Source organism: Schistocerca nitens, chromosome 3 (assembly GCF_023898315.1).
Source record: "Schistocerca nitens isolate TAMUIC-IGC-003100 chromosome 3, iqSchNite1.1, whole genome shotgun sequence".
Classification (NCBI taxonomy): Eukaryota; Metazoa; Arthropoda; class Insecta; order Orthoptera; family Acrididae; genus Schistocerca; species Schistocerca nitens.
Window position 1 is genome coordinate 194,580,033 of NC_064616.1, and position 24,519 is coordinate 194,604,551.

Consider the following 24,519-nt stretch of genomic DNA (forward strand, 5'->3'; position numbering starts at 1 on the left):
AAAGTGGTCACTACCACACAAGTCATCATGCACACTCCATTGGACAAACAGTAGAAGGCCAGGGCTGCAGACCGAAAGGTCGATGGCTTAGTACGTGCCATGTGCCACACTGAAATGTGTGGACGCACCGGACAAAATGGACACCTCGTCGCTTTAAGTTGGCACGCAGCTTGTCATCAGACTGTAAAAGAAGGCAGCTTGTCATCAGACTGTAAAAGAAGATCCCTGTGGAAGATAATACCCTGGACCATATTTGAGCTCTTATGTGGCGTGATAGTAACAGAGACATCCCCCAGCTTTTCACAAGCGAGTAATGCTCGTGACTGGGCAGAGCATGCTGTTTTTATCAAAACTGACCCAGAGCGCATTTTGGACAAGCCTTCCACATCCCCAAACTTGTCTTCTAAATGCTTTACAAAGAACTGAGGCTTCATGGATACAAAGGATTCCCCATCAGCTTGCGTACATACTAGGTACCAGTGAGAATAAGATTCGCCACCATCCTTAGCCTTCCACTCATTCCATGGTGTGGCCAAGGAGGGGAACGGTTTGGGGTCATACTTCTGTGTGTTGAATTGAGCCCTGGAATTCTTAGAGACTGCTGGTGGCTGGCCACCAGCAAGAGATGATGTACCATGCTTCATTGTATGTCATCCGCCCTGATGCCACCCACTCCAACCAAGGGTCCTCCCCATGGGTGCCACCCAGCCTCAGCAAGGGCCACCTAGCAGGATGGCCATTGCTGGGAGTCCCGATGCCCCAGGGTGATGGGCATCCTACTCCTTGGCATACATGGAGAGTTAACAGCGCAGGCATCAGCAGAGCGATCCCTGTGTTGTCAGGGGGCTACAACCAACAGGGTACATGGTGGCTCCACCACAACGGACTGGCTACCGTGCTGGATATGAAGTGCAAAGAAGTCCATGGACACCATCGGCACAGAAAGTGACATTGCATAGTGCATGGTGGAAACCACACCCAGGAATGTATCCTCGCCCAAGAGATGCAGAATGAGTGGGACTGCAATGTGACGACAAGAAAGGGGGCTAAAGATCTCAATGCACTATGGACACAATGTGCCATGTAAGGTGACCTTTCCCAATTGGCTCACTCTTCAGGAAAATTTGGAAATATGGAGGTCAAACCCAACAGGGGCCATTACATAAAGGCCGAAAGGTGTGAGACTCCTTTTAGTTGCCTCTTACGACAGGCAGGAATAGCGCGGGCCTATTCTAACCCCCGGACCCACGGGGGGGGGGGGGGGTCACCATGTACAATGCAGTGGCTGATGGACTTCACTTAATGACTGAGGGCAGCAGCGTTTCCATAGTGTTGTCAGCGCTAACAGACAAGGAACACTGCATGAAATAACCATAGAAATCAATGTGGAATGTATGACAAACATATCCGAAAGGACAGTGCAGTGAAATTTGGCATTAATGGGCTATGGCAGCCAATGGCCGATATGAGTGCCTTTGCTAACAGCACGACATCACCTGCAGTGCCGCTCCTGGGCTCATGACCATATTGGTTGGACCACTGATGACTGGAAAACTGTGGCCTGGTCTGTTCTGATTTCAGTTGGTGAGACTTGGTAGGATTAAAGCATGGCACAGACCCTGCAAAGCCAAAGTTGTCAACAAGGCACTGTGCAAGCTGGTGATGGCTTCATAATGATGTGGGCTGTGTTTACATGGGATGGACAGGATCCTGGTTCCTAGTCTCATCTATTGCCCAGTCTCCACCTCGTTCCTGCTGTGCTCTATACTCCTGCAGCTGTGGCCAGTACCTTTCTCGAGGGTGGCCCTGCCTGGTTCCAAGCTGACAATGAGGCTACTGTCTGTCCGTGCCACACCTCATTTCGTCCGACACCCATTTGTTACCCAGCTCCTGCAGTGCCCGATATTGCTCTGCATGTCAGCCACCATTGGCCCTTCTCCCGAAGTTAGCATCACCTGTACATCTGTTTGTGATGAAGTTTGATTCCACACACTGCAGTTTCAGGTATTGTCTGCCACTGTTATCTTGCCCAGCCACCATGCCCCCTCCCTTCAGCCATGCCCAATGCAGCCCTGCCACTCTGCGCCTTCACCAGGAGGATGCAGCTGTGGCCAGCTTTCCTCACAAGTGTGACACAGCCCAAGACACATAATCCATCTCCTCTTAGACCTATTCATTCTTGCTACACATGACCTTATGTGCCACCTGTTTGCAAACCCATCAGCATGAGCCTGACATTGCTCCTGTCATCCTACACCTATGCCATGAGGACACACCCATGGCTGGCTTCCCTCTTGAGGGTGCTACACCATGTCTTCCAGCACCCAGGTCCCCTCTTCAGTTACCTCCCACCACACCCAACACTGCACTGCACCCACAACGCCACAGCCGTGGCTCCGATGCTGCTTGGTTTTTGCATCTTTGCAGCCAAGACTGCCTCCTTTTCCAGGGTGGTTGTATACTTCACCGTTGATGAGTGTGCAGTCTGCAGTCCCAGTGTCATCCTCTGGCTACAGTTGAACCCGATATCCCCCTCCCATGGTAGAGCCCGACACTGCCCACTAGTACACACCACAGCTACTAGCTGATGCAGCCGTGGTTGACTTCTTTCGCTTGAGGACAGTGTAGCACTATATGACTCTTCTTCTGGGTAAAACACGTTGTCCTCTGTGGCATATATTCTTTCTATACTCCTGTGCACACCACAGCAGTGGTCTCCTCGCTGCCGTGGGCCACCTTTTGGCTCCCATTTTTCCTTTGTGTTCTCATGCCTGTTGTAGCAATGACCTTCGTCATCCTTAGCATCTCTCCAGCCAGCATCTTTCACTGACAACTTTTATGCTGCTCTGGTCTTTCCTCTGTTTTTACATTTTTCGGGGCATCTCTCCACCCACTGGGCTCCATCCCACATTAATGTGCACCACCGTGCTCAGCACACCTCGAGATCTCCTCCTGGGCTCCATATGTGTCTTATTGTGCTTACAGCATCCATCGCTCCCCTACACTCTCACAGCTGGTGACCACTATCCACAGGTTCGTCAGTTCCCGCTGACTCCACATCTGTTGTCAGCACCACTCCACTCTTGGAATTGCATTTGTCTCTTCCAGTGCTTCTGGCACATCCACTCGTGTTACCCCATGACTGCCAGCAACTTCACACCTCATGTGAGGGCGCCATCTGGTCACCAGGCTCGCTTCCATGGACCACAGGATGGCTCACACCTAGTTGAATTCTGTGCTGCTGTTAACTCTCCTGCATTTTCTCTTCACAGCACTGCCCCTGTTGGTCACACCCTGGACAGCAACTGCTTCACAACATCCAGTCCTGGGTTCCTGGGCTGGGGTTGCAGGTTATCTGAACTCTCCATCCCAGTGTACCTCCCACGTCACCCGAGGGAAGCTCTGATGCAGGATCTGCAGCTTTCATTGAGTTGGCTTCACCATCCCCTTGCTAACGGGCAAGTGATGGTGTATACAGGCTGCAGGCTGTCTATATTATGCTTCCAGCACCGTGTCTTCACCTTGAGGTTTGCCTACCCTTGGCCTACAGGCATCTCTCCTCTGGAGATGTGATACCATATAGAAATAGACTGTTGATACACCGACTGATACAGACACAACCATGGGGCATCAGCCATACTTCTGAGCAGTGTGTGCATCAGGAAAATGGTGGCGCTGAGATTGAGGAACCAAGTTCTGTCCGCATGTCATGTCGTTACAGAGATCCTTTCACCTGCTGGATATTTGAGGTGGAATGCAACCTCCAGCACCATTATTAAAGTGTTCACTCAATTTCAGACCAGGACCCAGCTTCACCTTGTAGCCCATCAGTGGAAACTTGGTGAGGCCAGCCTGAAAGCTCTCAACTACTACACACCATCTCCATGCTTTTCCACAGTAAGTTGCACATCGCTCCAAATGCCAGTGGGGATAAGAATCCCCATTGGAATTATTATGCCAGTGGACTTTGTATGTTACTCTTAAGTGATCATTAATAATCTATCAGTTGTTAGCCCAAACCTAACTTTATTGTGAACTTGTGCTGTGTATAAATGTATTCTTTAAGTTCAACATGGGAATTATCACTCACTTAAGTGACCCACAACCAGTTTCAACAGTCATGATTTGAATGGATTTGTTAAACAGGAAACTGAGACACAAAGAATGGTGAGTAATAACGTCAACTTCGTATGAACATGAAAACTAACGTGAGTTTATTTTAAAGATACATATACTTTTTAAAATTTCAACATCAGTAATCATAACTATAAGGAAATCACAAAAGAAAACATTTTAATAAAATTTAATTTATGTCATCAAGTTTTCAAAACATCCACTGTCTACTGCAATATATGTCTGCCATTCCTGCAGGAATCCAGTGTTTTAAATCCTCTCAGTTTATTGGAACTTGTGCATGGATTTCATCTTTGAGTGTATGCCACAGAAAAGAATTCCAGCAGTGTCTAATCAGCTGAATATGTAGGCAAACTGATAATGCCTTATCCAACAACTAGAAAAGAGTTGGATGAGCACTTTCCTTGGCATAAGATAGTAGTGATCCAGGTACCCATCATACTGGTATCTATGTAATTTAAAGAGAATTCCTTCAGGAAAGCTGTTAACATGTCAGTAAGAAATTGTACATATCTGTTATCTGCAGAGGTTTCTTCAATGAAGTGAGGCCCAATTGCATAATCACCTACAACCCATCACCAAATTTTCACACTCCACTGAAACTAATGTACTGTCCCAGTCAGTGCAGATTCTCTGTAGCCTCAAAATACATACTGTTTTTCTAACATTCAGCTTTCCAAGATTTGTAAACATCACTTCATGAGTAAAGAGGATACTCTGAAGACAGAATCAACTATTCTAATGTTGTCTCAAAGCTGAGTGACATAATTCCACATGTCTTCTGAAACTTGCTGTTTAATCACATGTTGAAGTTACACAGGTTACAGATGGATGCTATTTGCATGCAAAATGCAATAAATGCTGGAGAAACATATTCTGGAAGCACTAGTAATCTCTCTGGAACTAACATACTGATTATGAGGAACAGCTTCCAGGACATCTGCTTCATTTGCTTTGCTTGTTGCAGGCTTGCTCCTTACCCTCTGCATAGCATTAAAGTGCCCTTACAACAAAATCATCTTGCACATTTACTTAATTATCATTCTTGTTGGACACTATCTGCCAGGATACCTTATGACTAAAATGTTCTCTTTCTGTTCCTTCTGCACTCTCTGTAAAGAACTACAATATTTAATTGCCCTTGACTTGAGAAAATCAAATTAACCAGCACTCAATACATGTGAACTATGTAGAATAAAATGCTAAATATCCTGTGTGATTCTTTTAATATGAAAACTGTGGTAGTGCAACACAATTTCCTCCTTATCCCATGTGACATATTTCCCTCTTTAGGTACAAAATTGTAAACACTCACATATAACAACAATTGGTTTGGTGTTCACAACAGAAAAAATCCTAAACCTTAAATTTTGTAATTTATCTGAAACTACTTATGGGATTTCAGAGTAGAAGGTGGCTGAATTTGGCTATTTGAGACAGATACTGCAATCAGCAGAAATTACTGTACAGTCATTTGAAAAAGCAAAGTGGTTATCAATATGGCTATGATGAGAGACTATACATTGTTTGGAGAGAATTTTGTTACAGTTCAGGTGGGTGAAAACAGAAGTACAATCTCTTTGATGGTTACAGAAGTATCTGAGGTGAACAACTTAGCTAGATCACCTTGTTTACTGGTGACATGCTGTGCCCTATTCCTAAGAATTCTCAGTAACAAAATACTATGGGATTCACCACTGAGGCCATTTTAATTCTTTCTTTCAGCACCAACACTTGAAAACTTGGCTCAGGGGAGACCACTCTACTATGGTAACTTTCACTTTCCACTCCAAGGCCTTAACTTCAAACTCTCTTCTGTTTGTTTTCATGGTTTAATTTGGTCTTAAGTTTTTCATTATAGGAGCCATATCTAATTTTGCACATATTCCCCTCTTCTAATTGTATGTACTGTTAGATCTTTTTTCCCAAGCAAAATATTACTATTTTTTTTAGAAACTAATATCTCACTTTTTGAAATCTTCTGTTGGGCTTATGTTCTGATACTCAGCTAGGAGTAATAGTTTTAGAGGGCAGTGGTGCAGAGTAAGTTCCACTGCTGAAGTCATCATTTTATAAGCAACTACCAATCATATCTATTGTCTTTCCTATCCATATGTTGTTACTGTTTGTATTTTTACTTGGAAACATTCTCACTTAGATCAGATATGCAGACCATTATCTCCTCTACAGTAGTTTTTTTATATATCATGTTTTGCACACTGTTGTCACTTCTCTTCACATTTGACAATAGCTTCTGTGTGTGCCCAGTGTCCTGAATGGCTTTCCAATCTGGTTTTATTTTTACAAGTCCACACACCTTTTCTTTTCTCCTCATTTCTCTCTGATAAAGAAGGAAATAAAGTTTATGGTTTCGGAAGTTTGATGATCAACCTTACTTTATAAATGAGCAGATAATTTTTAACTCTTATTTGTAGAAAGAGAGATGTATTTATTTTATGTCTGAGTGATAAATAAAGTGTCTGAAACCAGAGTTATATTAACAGTCACCAAATTTGTATTCATTTTGGTTTTAGTATAAAATTCATTGGTTCAAACTAAATTTTAAAAAAATCTATGTCTCCCACACACTAAGCAACAGACTGCACACCAAATACGTCAGAGTAGCATTATTTAGTGTCTGAAATCGTAGACCATGCTGAAACTAATAGACTAATGTATGACTTCATGTGATAGTTCTCTAATATATGACTGAGAGAACATGTAATCATATTCACATATGATTTGTATTAAGGACAACCACAGTTTATATTATTTGGGCTCAATTTGTCAAGCATACATGTTTAACTGGACCTCAATTTGACACATTTTCTTGCTTTGTAAAAACAATGGCATTGTTAATGTCTGACAATTTAGGAATATCAGTAAATGACTACATATTAAATAACAAAAGAAAGTTTGATCTAGATACATTAAAAAGCTGTATTGCAAATTGGTATGTGACACTTTGTAGTAGTGCATACCTATTGTGTACTTGTGAGGAGTTATTAACATATTAATGAAGAATGAACTATAAACAAAAGAGAGGTCAGAAGGTGAGAGAAGAGGAGAGAGAGAGAGAGAGAGAGAGAGAGAGAGAGAGAGAGAGAGAGACTGGGGTACAGAGGGCACACATTGTGAAATTTATGAGGAGTGTGTCTGAGACACTGAACACTAAATTTTCAAACTCTAAGTATGTGAAATTTTTCTGCATTATAGAATCCAACTAATTTGTACACACTTATGTCAATCACATAAATTCAGAATAGCACACTAAGGTTTCTTCTGTTTCTTAAAGTAAGATCCATGAGCATTGAGCAGAAGACAATGCTTTTTATCTCACTTTTACATCACATTAACTATGGAAACAGTTGCCTACAAACTACAAATCATATAGGAGCCCATAATGTCAAAAGAAAAGTCCTTGCAGGATCAAACATAAAACACACTAGGTTTCAAAAACAAAAACAAATGCGCACACGCCCACACACGCCCACACACACACACACACACACACACACACACACACAAAGAAAATAAATGCCATGCCAGAGAAAAATATGCAAACACCACAAAATCCATGCGCTGGCATGTGATGTGTTATAGGTTTCATAAATATTTCACCCAAATGAAAAAATGCACCAACTAAATTATTCTATCCTTAAAAATTCCAGGTAAATGTTATTCTCATTGGACAACTGAGGAAGGGTTTTTTAAAGAACTAGACACACTGCTAATATTCATACTAAAGTATTTCTTTGGTTAAAAGAATTGAAGAGTGACAATTAAATGTTCCATTTATGTGAAATACAGCTAATAAAATCTTTATAATGCAGGGGAAGTATGCAGTTACAGGCAATGAAGCCAAAATATGTAATGGATACATAAAAGTAGCATTCAGGTTTATGCATTCCATTAAATGCCAACACTGACAACAGAAAACAATAATATTATCCATGTCAACAGCCATAAAATTAAATTAGAAAGCTTGAAACATCCAATGAATTGGCTCATACACGGAGTACCTTCCTCTTCCCCCTCGACTTCCTCCTCAATAGTGGGACATTTGTGTGCTTCATCAACTTCCATGCTACTAGAATTATTAAGAGCTAATCTCTGCATCTTGTGGACCATAGCAATAGCGTTCATCAATTGCTGTGAAAGAAACATACATAAACTCTCAACTAATTACACATGTACAATAGGTTTAGTGTCTTCTGTGATTGTGACCTTCTATTTTACAGTGAGCAGCTGCTGTAAGGGTACTGTTAAGCTATCCACAGAAACTACAAACTCCCTGAAATTTTTTGCACAAGTAATTAGTAAAAGAATAAAAATAAAAATACTATGGAATACATTTCTACTTTTACTATATGATTAAATGTAAACCAAAACTGTAGTTTACCTATCATAAGAAATATTTTTGAAATTAATTATTCATGGAACAAGAGAAAGCGTATTACTATTTTTGTATGGTTTGAGATTAATTACTCACAGACAACAGTACTGTTTGAATTATTAAGAAGTTTGTAATTAAAAGAGGAGGGTCACAATAAAATATATATATTTTGTGACCAGGTTACTATTACTTCACTAATTGTTACATCTTCTCTTGAAAACAAAGTGCTTTTGCTTTATTACAGTAAATTTTTAAGTATAGTGATTCCATAGTCACTTTTTCACAAATGTTGTTGTACTAATAATTTTTTTTTTAAAAAAGAGGCATACATAGAATATAAGAATCATTCCACAACTGTATTGTATAATGACTGTTATTACTAACTGCATCTCATTACTATATCAGGCTCTTAAGTTTACAATTTCTGTAAATATACCACTTTAACACAAACACTGGCACAATTACTATAGCTACATCCATAACATATACACATAGAATTGGATATATAGATTTGTAATAGTATAAAATGATTAATTTAAGAACAACTGTGTTTAACAGATGTCTAAATAGTTTACTGACAAGACTTAAACATTGCATTAGACATACTATTTGTACTCACCTTCCATCGTGATTTAGCAAAATTCTTCTTCAGCTGCTCTGATACAGTTCCATGAATGTTCTTGTTGCTTGCAGCATTGCCAGATATCCTAAAAATTTTACAGTTTTAATGAAAATTATCAACATTTGATTACAATTGATGAAACTACGATTTTTAAACTAACCAAAAGAAAGACAACATATCAGACAAATGTAACTTATGGTATCAGTTGTGACTAAATGTTGCCACTCATGCTTTCAGAATTAGAAGTTCCTTCAGGAGCTAGAGTGAAAGAGAGATGACAGAATATCATGTAGAGTGGCAGCATAAGACAACATAGGCCATAGGATTCAGCATTTATTCCATAAAAAATCAACCATCATATCAAGATCTCCACATTCTCTGCCTGACACAGCCCTTTTATGCTGTTATTTTGTACTGTACACTAATGTTCATTTTGTCTGAAGGTCATTCCACTGTCAGAGAGATAAGTAAGCACCTGAAAGTATATTAACTCAAGAATGATGGTACATTTGTATGCAGTCTTGTCATTTATTTAAAACCACCTAACTAACCAGCTTCTGTCATTTGTTAAATAATGATAAGCCTGCACAAAAAATATTTTATATGAAAAGTACTTTGTTGTCACAACCTTGAGTAAAATATACTATGTGATCTAAAGTATTGACTCATTTTTGAGGTAATACTAATTGTAATTATTTTATTAGCAGCAGGCCATTACAGCAGTGGACAATATCGCACATAGCACAATACAACTGATGATTTAAAAAACAATACACTACTTATTAACATTGCAGTATTATATTACATTTGATAAATTGCTTTATATTATAGAATGGGTCTGCAAATAACCAGTTATGCAGTGTTTGTTTGAACATATGTTCTGCTAAATCTTTTATGTGTTGTGAAAGCTTGTTTAATAATTTGTACTCCAGCAGTTTGTAACTGTTAATTGATCTTTAGAGTGTGTGGTATGGAGTATAAATGAATCTATTGCTTCTTGTGTTCTAACAATGTACATTTTCTCTGCATCTTACTTCTGTTAAATTCTTCTTTATACAATTTAAAACATAGTTTGTATACATAAGTTTATTACTGGTGTGAGTTTTTCTTCACAAAACAGTGTGCCTTATATGAAGAACCAATGAGTGCCAAAATTGCTTTCTTCTGCAGTATTAAGATGTTTTTCACGCAACTAGAGTTTCTCCATAAAATAATACCATATGATAATGTACTATGGAAAAATGAAAAATAGGACGTTCTAGCACATATTTCAGGTACATAATACATAAACTGCCTTAACAAATAAATACTCTAGACAACTTACAACTAGTATATTTTATATGTTGACATCGAGATAATTTATCATCTACATATACCTCCAAGAACTTAACAAAACCTGGTTTGTCTGATGGAAACTTGTCTTTTAGACTAAAAACTATCTACTGAGTCTTATTTTTGTTCAGTGAGAATCCATTTTCTTTATTAAAAAAAGGAAAGAAGATTAGTGTTTAAAGGCCCTTCAACATTGGGGTCATTAAAGACTGAGCACAAGTTCATGTTGAAAAAGGACAAGGAGGATTGTTTATACCAAAAAATATCTGAACAACTGTCTTTGCAACAAGAGTTTTAAGGCTTTTGAAATCATCGCTACTGTGAAGAAAAGTTTTATCATTTACATATAGTTCTCTACTGGATTTAATAAATGATGGCAGGTCATTAATTATTAGGAACAAGGAAGGCTCCAGTACTATGGAAATTAATGCACAACTTGTTTCCCTTTTTGTATATTGGAACTACCACAGGCAGTTTAAGCTCATCAGGAAAATATCCTTAAGATATAGACTTGTTTATAGAATATGTTAAGGGATACAAAAGCATGGGTGTCCCCACAAACAGCAACACAATCACCACCACTTCTAGGAATCTGAATATTTTCCTGTGAAAATTGTAGAAAAAAAAATTTATTGATTGCTGAAGTCACAATATTTCCCATTAGGCTCATCAGTATTAAAGCTACTGTTCAGCAGTCACTGATAATCGTTGCTAGAAATGTGTGATAACTCTGTAATGAATAAAAAGCCTGTATACAGATTCCAGAAGTCAACAAGTGCCCCCTCGTCATCCCTTCCCCTTTCAGACACTTAAGTATGCAATACAATCTATTGCTTTCTGCAGTAGGTGGCAACATCAGTTGCATATATATCTACATATGGTGAGGACATCTGAAATTTACTTCCAGTTGCCCAAGTAATACACTGAAATTGTGTAAGTCATCTAAAAGTCAACTGAATAGATAACCTCAGATGCTAACAAACAAGTAAGTCATTTGCAGTATACAGAACGGCCTACTCCATCCCATGTATCTTGTAATGATTAACTTATTCAAGGAAAATAACAAGTTTCTACATAAGAGCATGAAATATGAGATGTAAATATTGATATGATCTGTTCCATTGTCAACAACATATTAACTGTGATGAAACACAAGAATTTGAGGAAAATTATTACAATGTAAATTTGTTCTTCTAAAGTTCATAATATTGGTGCACCACAAGATTTGGATCTATCATTATCCATCTGAATCCCAGTAGCAAAACACTTTAAAAAAAAAAAAAAAAAAAAAAAACACACACACACACACATATGTGTGTGTGTGCGCGCGAGTGTATACCTGTCCTTTTTTCCCCCAAGGTAAGTCTTTCCGCTCCCGGGATTGGAATGACTCCTTACCCTCTCCCTTAAAAACCCACATCCTTTCGTCTTTCCCTCTCCTTCCGTCTTTCCTGATGAAGCAACAGTTTGTTGTGAAAGCTTGAATTTCGTGTGTGTGTTTGCGTTTGTTTGTGTGTCTATCGACCTGCCAGCACTTTTGTTCGGTAAGTCACATCATCTTTGTTTTTAGATATATTTTTCCCACGTGGAATGTTTCCCTCTATTATATTCGTATCGTAAATACATGATGTGGTTTACAAATTGTAGAAGTAGCTTTGTTGCAGGTCAGAGCTTTCATGAATTCCTGTGTACAAAAGCTTTAAACGTCAAGCCAATCAAGCAAGACACCTTTGCCTCACAATCAAATAGCTCAAATATCACACTGTCAGTTTCATTTTTGTATGTTACATTCAAAGGGCTTTTTCAAAAGACACAAAGAAGTAAAACATGTGTTAACATAAGTTACTTTACAAGGCAAACACCTCTCTGCTGGCAACATGAAGTGATTAAGAATTTTGATGAAATATAATTGCATCATACAAAAGGTTTTAAATTTACACTTACCATGGGTGTTTGAGAGCTTGCCGACATGTATATCGTTTTTCAACATCCACGCACATTAACTGCCTGATGAAATCTTTTGCTGAATCACTTATGTCATCCCAGTATGGAGAATCAAACTCAAATTCACCTGTAAAGAATAGTATTTCCTGTAAGCAATGTCATTAAAGATTCCTGTTATGTTACTGATCATCATTTTGTTATTCTGTTGGTATTAAACTGTGGTCTTGATTAAGGAACCAGCCAGTTTTCACTACAAGTGACAACAGGGAAACTGAAAATATAAATGAGAATTGCTAGTTGGCAGTTTTTAACATCTTATATAATAATAATGGCTGTTAATATAATCACATATTTATGCAGAACCTGAATTGAAACACTATTGTCAACCTCCAGTGTGAGAAATAGCATATAAAGGTCAAGTTCTGCCACAATATTTTCAAGAAGTTCACATCAATCACATCTCTGGCAGTCACATGGTGAGTGCTACAACAAACACATGTGGCACAACTGCTCAGACCAAGACACTGAGTACTCTTCCTGTAACTAGAATAGGCAACTGAAGAACAGGCAGGGCCCAGCATCATGGGGAAACAATACAGCCATACATAAAAAAAATGTTTTGGCCCTATGCCACACTATAAATTCAAATATGACAGACGCCAACAAAATCTGACGGTTGACTTGTCACAGAAGACATGTACCACGCTCTTCCAGTGAAAGATTTCACATTGGCAGAAGAATTAATCAAGTGGTGCCAGAAAATCAAGGAAATGCAGAAGAAGAGAGTTGGATGAAAGAGGTAAGACCAATTGCTGAATGCAGAAAGACCACCATGAGCTCATCTCTCTCATATGGCAGATGGTAAGAGACAAGAATGAGTAATGTACAGCAGCCAGAAATGCCAGCCCAAGTACACGAGAGACATCAGCCATGAATGGCATCCCCATACATCAAAAGATAACAGAAAATGTTGAAGAAGAGGTGTATTGATCTTTGACATCAATCTACATATACATCTACATCTACAACATGTGAAAAAAGTATGCGGACACCTGGCTGAAAATGACTTACAAGTGCGTGGCACCCTCCATCGGTAATGCTGGAATTCAATATGGTGTTGGCCCACCCTTGGCCTTGACAACATCTTCCACTCTTGCAGGCATATATTCAATCACGTGCTGGAAGGTTTCTTGGGGAATAGAAGCCCATTCTTCATGGAGTGCTGCACTGAGGAGAGGTATCGATGTTGGTCGGTGAGGCCTGGCACGAAGTCAGCGCTCCAAAAACATCCCAAAGGTGTTCTATAGGATTCAGATCAAGACTCTGTCCAGGCTAGTCCATTACAGGGATGTTATTGTCATGTAACCATTCTGCCACAGGCCGTGCATTATGAAGAGGTGCTCGATGGTGTTCAAAGATGCTGTCACCATCTCCGGATTGCTCTTCAACAGTGGGAAGCAAGAAGGTGCTTAAAACATCAATGTAGGCCTGTGCTGTGATGTTGCCACACAAAACAAGGGGTGAAAGCCCCCTCCATGAAAAACATGACCACACCATAACACCACAGCCTCTGAATTTTACTGTTGGCACTACACACAGTGGCACATGATGTTTACCAGGCATTCACCTTACCCACACCCTGCCATCGGATTGCCACATTGTGTACCATGATTTGTCACTCCACACAACGTTTTTCCACTGTTCAGTCATCCAATGTTTATGCTCCTTACACCAAGCGAGGTGTCATTTGGCATTTACCAGTGTGATGTGTGGCTTATGAGCAGCTGCTCGACCGTGATATCCAAGTTTTCTCACCTTCTGCCTAACTGTCATAGTACTTGCAGTGGATCCTGATGCAGTTTGGAATTCATGGTGATGGTCTGGATAGATGTATGCCTATTACACATTGCGACCCTCTTCAACTGTCTGCGGTCTCTGTCAGCCAGCAGACGATGTTGGCCTGAACACTTTTGTGCTGTACATGTCCCTTCGCGTTTTCATTTCACTATCACATCAGAAACAGTGGACCTAAGGGTGTTTAGGAGTGTGGAAACCTCGCATACAAGTGTATAACATAAGTGACACACAATTACCTGACCACGTTCGAAGACTGTTGAATTCCTTGGAGTGCCCCATTCTGTTCTCACAGAATGTCTAATGAGTACTGAAGTTGCTGTTATGGAGTACCTGGCAGTAGGTGGCAGCACAATGCACCTAATATGAAAAACATATGTTATTGGGGGTGTCCGGATACTTTTGATCACATAGTGTATGTACATACTCCACAAGCCACTGTATGGTGTGTGGTGGAGGCTACTCCATACCACTACTAGTCATTTCCTTTCCTGTTCCACTTGCAAATAGAGCGAGTGAAAAATTACTATCTACATGCCTCCATAAGAGCCCTAGTTTCTCTTTTCTTTTCTTCATGGCCCTTCATGACATGTACAATGGTGGCCGAAGGATCACTCTGCAGTCAGCTTCAAATAACATTTCTCCAAAATTTTCTCAATAGTGTTTCCTCAAAAAGAGCATTGCTTTCCCTCTAGGGATTCCCATTTGAACTGCTGAAGCATCTCTGTATCACTTGTGTGTTGTTTGAATCATCATTGATGGCCAACCTACCTGGGCGCTAGTCAAATCAGGAACTTTGTAATATTGGATGCTTAATATTGTCAGATAAAGAAGATTATGTTTTGTGATACTAAAGCAATTGTGCTGAAGGTCCAAAATGGAAAATATGTCCAGCTGACAGGTGCATGTATTGCACAAATAACTCTCAGCCTTTTAAATTTGTTGTTTTAGGGGAACATAGTCATGATGTTATTCTTGGATGGAATTGCAGGCATCATAAGCAGTCATAGACTGTGGAAGATAAAGAGCTAGATATTGATGAAGCTATTCCAACAAGCACACACACAATGAAGATTGCTCTGGATGGTTGTTTATCACTGGAAACTGTGTTATTTTGCAGTCGTAAATAACACTGGCTTCTGTCATCCTTTGAGATACTCAGTTAAACTGCAAAGCTTTTGTCAATTGCAAAAGGCTGTTCAGGCTCACAAAAGGAATATGCATGGCAGTGACTTTCAGAAGCATTGAAGGTAGTCACTGGGAAATCTGAATCACTGTCATGAGCAGTCAAAATTTAGCCCTAAAGGAACGTGCGTAGAGACTACGGAACTAGTCCAGGAAGGGTATTTTGGTGTCACTGACAAAGAATCATGCTCCACAACAACAATATAGGGGAAGAAGCTACTACTCAGCTGCCAATAGGATTTGGCCTGGCCAAGGAACCATATCAGTGAGTGGTAGCCATTCTGTGTCAATTTTTCATATGCTTTCATATCGACAGTGGATATTGGAGAAAAGACAGACCAAGAGTCCCATGATAGAACACCGTATCAACACTGGGGATCATCCACCAATTTGCCAGCACTCATAGGGTGCCACCAACTGAACAACAGATGATCCGGGAGGAAGTGGAGAAAATGCTGCAAGATAACATCTTTGAACCTCCAGAGCATCTTTCTGCGATCTTTGTGAAGAAGAAGAATGGCACATGGCATTTCTGCATTGACTACCAATGACTGAATAAAATCAAGAAGAAAGATGCCCATCCACTGGCATGCTCTGGCTGCAACCTAGGATGCTTGAAAGGTGCAAAGTATTACTCCACCAAGGACATGGAGACAGGTTACTGGCAAATTGAGATGGTACGCCTTACTGGGTAAAGACTGCCTTCAGAACTCCTGAAGGCCTCTATGAGTTTAAACATGATGCTGTTTGGACTATGTAATGGTCCAGCCACCTTTGAATGCATGATGGAAAGTGGCTTTGATACCTTTAATGGGTGGAGTGTTTTGCTGTTTGGAATACAGTATTTTTTAAGACATTTGAAAAACGCCTAAGCCGTCTGATAACTGTGTTGAAGTGTCTTCAGACTGCTGGTCTCTGCCTGATTCTGTAAAAGTGCCTCTTCATTGACCAACAGACAAAAATCTTGGGGTACCTACTGAATGGTGGAGGAGCCCATCCTGATCCAGAGAAAGAAAATAAGAACATTCACAAATTTTCTGACTCGGCACATTCATGACATGAGAAGTTTTCTTGGAATGTGCTCATACTACCATCAATTAATAATGGACTTCTGTACCAAGTCATGTCTATTACAAGAAGTATTCCATGAGGGGGGGCGGGGGTTAAGAATTTTCCTGTAATGAGAAGTAAGAAAGATCTTTTCTGGTGCTTAAGGAGGTGCTAACATCATCTCCAGTCCTAGGATTATGTGTTGAGAATGTCAAGACAGAACATCACATGGATGGTAATGGTTTTGAAATGGGGGCAGTTCTAATGCAAATTCAGGAAGGTGCTGAAGATGAAATGTTACCAGAGATTAACTGTTCTACAATTGAGAAAGAGTGCCTTGCAGTGTTTGGCCCATCAACAATTTCTGGCCACATTTATTTGACAAACTATACATCACTGTGACACACCACCATCCTCTCCTGGCTGACTAGCCTGAAGGGTCCATTGGTTAACTGGCAAGATGGGCACTTTGGTTCTGGAGTATTACATGTCTGTGGTATACAAAAGTGGACACAAACACAAGGACACCAACTGCCTTTCATGGAATCCTTTGGTGGAACACAGCAATGTGGATGAAATCTCAGCCATCGCTACATTAAATCACACTGCTGCTGAACAGATTACACAAGGAGAATTCCAATTAATAAACAGGGGACCTGTGATACAACGGGGCATAAATGGTCTCCAACCTCTAGGCACCTGTTATTCATTAAGACTCTAAGCAGAATCAGATTTGAGTATCATCTCTAGCAATGTGTTAGACATTATGTAAGCCACTGTAGGATATGCAAATGATGGAAGCACATGCCACAGTTACATCCAGAGCACCTGGTACCAGTATCACCTGCAGCAGCACCATTCTACCAAACTGGTATTGACCTCCCAGGGAGATTCACAAAGTCAGCAAATGGGAACTGGTAGATAATAGTCTGCACTGACTACTTCAAACTGCTATGCTGTTACTAAAGCTGTTCTGACTGCTGTAGCTATGGAAATTGCAAAGTTACATGTAGAAGACATCATTTTGAAGTGTGGAATGCCTTGTGTGATACCAATTGTAGAAAAGTTTTCCATTCAAAACTAGTATCAGAGTTAATTTCATGTTTAGACATTACTCACAGGATGACAGCTGGCTACCACACACAGACGAATGGCCTCAAAGAAAACATTAATAAGACACTGACTGATACACTCTTGATGTATGTTGACAATGACCAGAGAAATCAGTATACAATACTGCCCACTCAGACATTTGCAAAGCAAAGTACTACAGGCTTCACACCATTCTTTCTGGTCCATGGTGATGAGACTGAAACGACAATGGATGCACTTTCCCACTTCAACTGAGGATGACTAAATGACACACCTCATCACTAGCTCCAAAGACGCAAGACAACTAGCTCACATATGGGCCCTGGACATCCAGGAGAGTGACAAGGAGTAGTACAATACCAAGCAATGACCAGTGAGATACAGCCATGAAGGCCTGTTTTGGATTTTTATGCCTGTGCAGAAAGTATGACTATCAGAAAAGTTACTAAGGTGCTACTTTGGACCGTACCATATCCTTTGTCACTCGTCAGACATGACATAAGAAGTCGAGGATTATCACCAGTCATCAAGAAGACAAAATTTAAGAGACACCATCAATGTACTTGATATGAAACCCTACTACTACAGACTAGAGGCACAGGCTGGCTACGGGAAAGTGAAAGAAACTGAAGGCCCACTCAACTATTGCAAAGCTTTGATGAGAGGGGCTCCTTTAAATGCTCAACACAATTAAGAGGTTATAACAACATGACCAAAATGTGAAGATCCACCAGTGCCACCATGGAGAGGACCACTGAGAAGATGTAGGTCCAGCATGCTGTTGACAGCTTCAATAAGATTTTCTGAAACAGCAGTTTACTGTTTACTGTTTCTCCACAAGAGGGAGCAATGCTGTGAGATATGTTGCACAAAGTGTGGCATACTGGTTAGCATCATGCTATTTGGTTGCCATGCTGTGGTCACTAGTTCAAACCTCATCACCAGCAATTATTCATTATTTAGGCTTTACTGTTTTTGGAATGATCATGAAATATCCTATGTTTGTATGTTATGGAATATTCAATGTTTGTATAAACAAGTGCATTCTTTGTTCAGGAGAGCAGTTCTGTTCTGGATGTATGTTGGAGGCAGTAATAAATACACTTTTAGTACTAAGTGTTGTACTTCACTGATGACCCTGCATTTGGATTTGGACTTGATTGTGGTTTTCATGTGTAAGTGTTATTAGAACACTCCACTCATCCACATTTCTTCTAGACACCTTTCGTTCTATGCACTTTGAGAGACACAGTTAAATCTAACAGAGATTTACTCCAAGAAATAGGTGTCATTACACCTATCTCAGCAAGCAGTGTGTGAAAACACTAATGGTATCTTTTAATGGATATCTTGTAAACACCATGAGCTGCATCTGAAATCTTTAATAGCCAAACTAGTATTAGGGTGTAAAACCCGTCATCAGTGGCATTTCACAGTACACAGGTTTTAGTGTATATTACCACTGTCAGATCTTAAATGGTAACATTTCTTGATCTCATTGCACACAAATTTGTGCTTTCAACATTGCAGCGCAGTCAGTAATCGCGATAATCTAATACATAAGAAACTATCAGCATCGATTGCAGTAATGAAACCAACCTTTACCTAGGTTTCAGCCCAAATAATTGAGCCTTCTTCAGAAGATATACCTGAATCTATAATTTGTCTAAGAGGGCATGGTCTAGAAATAAAACTAAAACAGCCTGAATAGGCATAGTCACAATTTAAAAATGCGGTACGTAAGTACTACGTCAACACCAAGACATAACTTAAGCTCTGGCGTGTGCCTTGTCTCCTTGGACGCTGTGCGATGGACCTCAGGAGTTCATGTGAAACTAAGTAGGACTAGATAACACGCTGCAAATCAACATGGCGGGGAACATTGCGCATGTCTGACTGAGACCATGGTGATGAAGTGGCATTATTCATTCACTCACTCATTATTTTTAGTAATAATATAAAAAATCACTCTTGATAATATTCTTCATTCATTGTGTGTCAGCAATAAGAAGTATACCTACATCAACTGATAAAAAACACCTACTCGACCATCTGTGTACAGGTTAACCGAGATTATTTCATTATGGCATTTACATACTACAGTTTGGCTGCTTTATGTCCTATGTCATCTTTCATTATAATGATGGGTGCATTATGCAGCATTCATTGTGAAAGGGCCAATATATTCTAATAGTGTAAGTCGGGGTAGTGGGTTCGAACTAATATAAATCCATGCATAGTTTGTTACATTTTAGTCATAACCTGGTGCAGAGGCTTTATGCTTAAGATTTTCAACATTTCTATAAGTTATTTGTTTTACGATATAACTGCATTGGTCTTTTATTTTTGACAGTCATGGTCTCAGTTAGACATGCACAATGTTCCCCATCATGTTGATTTTCAGCACATTATCTAGTCCTAGTTAATTTCACATGAACTCCTGAGGCCCACTGCACAGCGTCCATGGAGATGAGGCGCACGCCAGAGCCTAAGTCAAGTCTTGGTGTTGTCGTAGTACTTATGTACCGCATTTTTAAAATGTGACTACACCTATTCAAGCTGTTTTAGTTTTATTTCTAGACCATGCCCTCTTAGACAAATTATAGATTCAGGTATATCTTCTGAAGAAGGCTCAATTATCTGGGCTGAAACCTAGGTAAAGTTTGGTTTCATTATCCCAATCGAGGCTGATAGTTTCTTATATAGCACACAAATTTTATATAATTTAAACATGGAACAGACAGTTCCACATTTGCATGACATGACAGTTGCATCCAAAGTGACCATGAAATGTCACTGAGGTCTGACAACAGTAATGTACACAACAACCTGCATACTGTGAGATGCCCCCGATAATGGGTTCTACATTTACATACATCCTCTGCAAGCCACTATATGGTGCATGGTGGAGGTTACCTTATACTGTTACTAGTCATTTCCTTTTCTGTTCCACTAGCAATCTGAATGAAGGAAAAAAACGACCATCTGTATGCTTCCGTATGACACAGAAATTAAGATAAGAGAAATCAGGGTGATTTCTCTTATCTTAATTTCTTGGTCCTTACATGAAATTTACGTTGCCAGCAGTATAATTGTGCTGCTGTCAGAATCAAATGTCAGTTCTACAAATTTTCTCAACAGTGTTTTGCAGAAAGAATATTGTATTCCCTGCAGGCATTGCCATTTGAATTCACAAAGCATCTCCATAATACTTACTTGTTGACTGAACCTACTGGTAACAAATCTAGCAGCACACCTCTGAATTGCTTCAATGTCCTCTTGACCTAGTGAGGATTCCAAACACACTAGCAGTGCTCAAGAATGGATCATACTTGTGTTCTATATGTGGTCTTCTTTATAGTTGAGCTACACTTTCCCAAAATAATTCCAATAAACCAAAGTTGACCATCAGCCTTCCCTACTACTGCTCTAACATGCTCATTCCATTTCATATTGTCTTGCAGTATTATGCCTGGATATTTCATCAATGTGACTGCGTCAAGCAGCCCACTACTAATAATGTATTTGAGGGTCAAAGACTTGTTTTTCCTACTCATCTGCATTAACTTACATTTTTCTACATTTAAAGAAAGCTGCCATTTTTCACACCAACTAGAAATTTTGTCTTTCTCCTACAGTCACTCAACAACGATACCTTCCCACAGACCACAGCAAAGTATCTCAGACTGCTGCTCACCCTCTCTGTTAGATCAGTTATGTATATAGAGAATAACAACATCCTATCACACTTTCTTGGGACACTCCTGGTGATTCCCTTGTCACTGTGAACTATTGCTATTCAGGAAAATGTACTGGATTCTACTTCTTAAAAAGTCTTGGAATCACACCCATATCTGGGAATCTATTCCATGTGCTTGAACCTTCGTTAACAGCATGCAATGGGGCAATGTGCCAAGTGCTTTCCAGAAACCCAGGAATATTGCATCTGCCTGTTGCTTTTCATCCATGGTTCACAGGATATATGTGAGAAGATGGAAAGCTGAGTTTTGTACAAATGATTCTTTCTAAATGTGTGGTGATTTCTGGGCAGCTATACTGCCTCAAGGAAAGTCATTACATTCAGACTCAGAATATGTTAAAGAAACCTGCAGCAAACCAATGTTAAGGACACTGGCCTGCAACTTTCTGGGTCTGTTCTTTTGCCCTTCTCATATACCGGTGTCACCTATACTTTTCTCCAGTTACATTGGACTTTGCACTGGGTGAGAGGTTCTCAATAAATGCACGCTACGTAAGCGAACAATGCTTAAGAGTACTCTCTGGAAAACCATACTGGGAATCCATTTGGACCTGGCAACTTATTTGTTTTCAGCTCTTTCAGTTGTTTCTCTAAGCCAGGTATGCCTATTACTATGTCCTATGTGCACCAATCAAACAACACTATGTCTGTATGATCCTCCTGTGTGAATTATTTCCTATGTGCAAAATTTAAAACTTTAATTTTCCTTTTGACTTCTTCTGTTGCCACATCAGTCTAATCAATAAGTGAATTTGGCCTATTTAGCTATTTTATGTAAGACCAGAATTTTCTTGGGTTCTAGGAAAATCATTCTTTTTAGGTGTGGTGACAGAAGTAGTTGTATGATTCACACAGCAGTCTTTTTACAGATCCATGAGTTTCTACTAACTTTTGCCTGTTGCCATTTGTGCATTCTTTTTTGAACCAATAGTACAACAGTCTCTGCTTCTTCACCATTTTCCTAGTTTTGTTATTAAACCATGGTGAGTCTTTTTCATCCTTAATCCACTTACTCATTATATGCTTCTCCAGAGCATGCTCTACAATAAGTTTAAACTTTGTCAATAATTCCTCTATGTCCATCATATTCGAACTAAATGACATCCATTGTCTAAGTTGGATGCTAACAACTACTTATCTGCTCGTTCTAGCAAAAATACCCTCCTGCCCTTCTTGATAGGTTTATTAACTCTAGTAACCATCATCACTGTGATGTCTTCATGATCACTAATCCCTGTCTCCCTGCTTACACTGTTTATAAGGGTGGGCCTGTTTATAGCTACAAGGTCTAAAATATTTCCTTTGCATGTAGGCAGTTGAACTAGCTTCTCAAGAATGAAAAGCAAAAATGTCTTCAAAACTACTTTACGAGACTGTTTGTCCATACCACCTTCAATGGATCCGTAGAAGTCTCTGTCTATACTCAGAAGGTTAAAGTCACCTCCAACTAATATTGTACGATCTGGGTATTTCCTTGCTAAGGAGCATAGACATTCTGTGAATGATTTTAAAACTGTCACAGCAGAATCAGGTGGCACATAAAAACATTTTACCATTTACTTGAGTTCACCTAGGTCTGTACTCATGTCCATAAAAATTCACAGTTTTGATCTTGATAGGCACATATGTTTGTCGAGTGCAATGAATACTCCTCCTCATAGGACACCTAATCTGTCCTTTCAATATATGTTCCATGACTTCCTAAGTATTTCAGAGTTTTCTACACCCTAATACCAATTTGGCCATTAAAACATTCATGGTATACAGATTGTTGTGTATATGACTGGTGTCAGATCTTAAACAGTGACTCTTCTCTGTCACATAGGACACAACTGTCATACAATGTGAACATAGAACTGTCTGTTCCATATTTATATTACACACTAAGATGACAAAAGTCATGGGGTAACGAAATGCAATTATACAGATGACGGTAGTATTGCGTACACAAGGTATAAATGGGCAGTGCATTGGTGGAGCTGTACTCAGGTGACTCATGTGAAAAGGTTTCCAATATGATTATGGCCACACGACGGGAATTAACAAAATTTGAATGTGGAATGGTAGTTGGAACTAGGTGCCTCAGACATTCCATTTTGGAAATTATCAGGGAATTCAATTTTCTGCAAGCCACAGCATCATGAGTGTGACGAGAATACCAAATTTTAGCCATTACCTCTCATCACAGACAACACAGTGGCCAACAGCCTCCATTTAATGACTAAAAGTAGCAGCATTTGATAGAGTAGCCAAGCAACACTGCATGAAATAACCACAGAAATCAGTGTGGGACATAAGACAAATGTATCCATTAGGACAGTGTGGCAAAATTTGATGTTAATGGGCTTTGGCAGCAAACAACAAATGTGAGTGCCTTTGCTAACAACATGGAATTGCCTGTAGTGCCTCTCCTGGGCTCATGACCATATCGGTAGACCCCAGATGACTGGAAAACTGTGGTCTGGTCAGATGAGTCCTGATTTCATTTGGTAAGAGCTGATGATAGAGTTTGTCTGTGGCACAGACCCTATAAAGCCATGGATCCACGTCAACGAGGCACTGTGTAAGCTTCTGGTGGTTTCATAATGGTGTGGACTGTGTTTACATGAAATGGACTGGATCCTCTGGTCCCACTGAACTGATTGTTGACTGGAAATTTTTATGTTCGGTCACTTTGAGACCATTTGCAGCCATTCATGACCTTCATCTCCCCAAATAACGTTCCAAATTTTATGGATGGCAATGTGACATGTCATCAGGCCACAATTTTCACAATTAGTTTAAAGGACATTCTGGACAATTTGAGTGAATGGTTTGGCCACCAAGATTGCCCTACATGAATCCCATCAAACATTTATGGAACATAATCAAGAGGTCAATTCATGCATAAAATCTTGCACCTGCAACACTTTTGCAATTATGGACAGCTATAGAGGCAACATGGCTCAGTATTTCTGCAGGGGACTTCCAACGACATTGAGTTGAAGAGGAAATTAAAAGAGCTGAAGAGGAAATTAAAACACACAAAAGTAAAAAGAACAAGATCTTAATGGCTCAGAGAGGGAACAAAATAGATGTAAAGTAGGCCCACTTACTATCCTGCAAGTCAACATTTGGAGCATTAGGAACAAGCTGTTAGAGCTGGAACAT

The 24,519-nt window shown here is 39.8% G+C and overlaps 1 protein-coding gene across 1 annotated transcript in view; it reads right to left on the reverse strand.

Annotated features, from left to right (window-relative positions):
- The window catches only part of LOC126249144 (calcium/calmodulin-dependent protein kinase type 1-like), a 481,462-nt gene that overhangs the window by 22,045 nt on the left and 434,898 nt on the right, over positions 1–24,519 (reverse strand). The window contains exons 6-7 of the mRNA XM_049950797.1: positions 12,429–12,555; positions 9,150–9,237 (exon numbers count right to left, since the gene is read on the reverse strand). Coding sequence (XP_049806754.1) covers positions 9,150–9,237; positions 12,429–12,555 — 215 coding nt within the window. The remainder of the gene's footprint in view (positions 1–9,149; positions 9,238–12,428; positions 12,556–24,519) is intronic.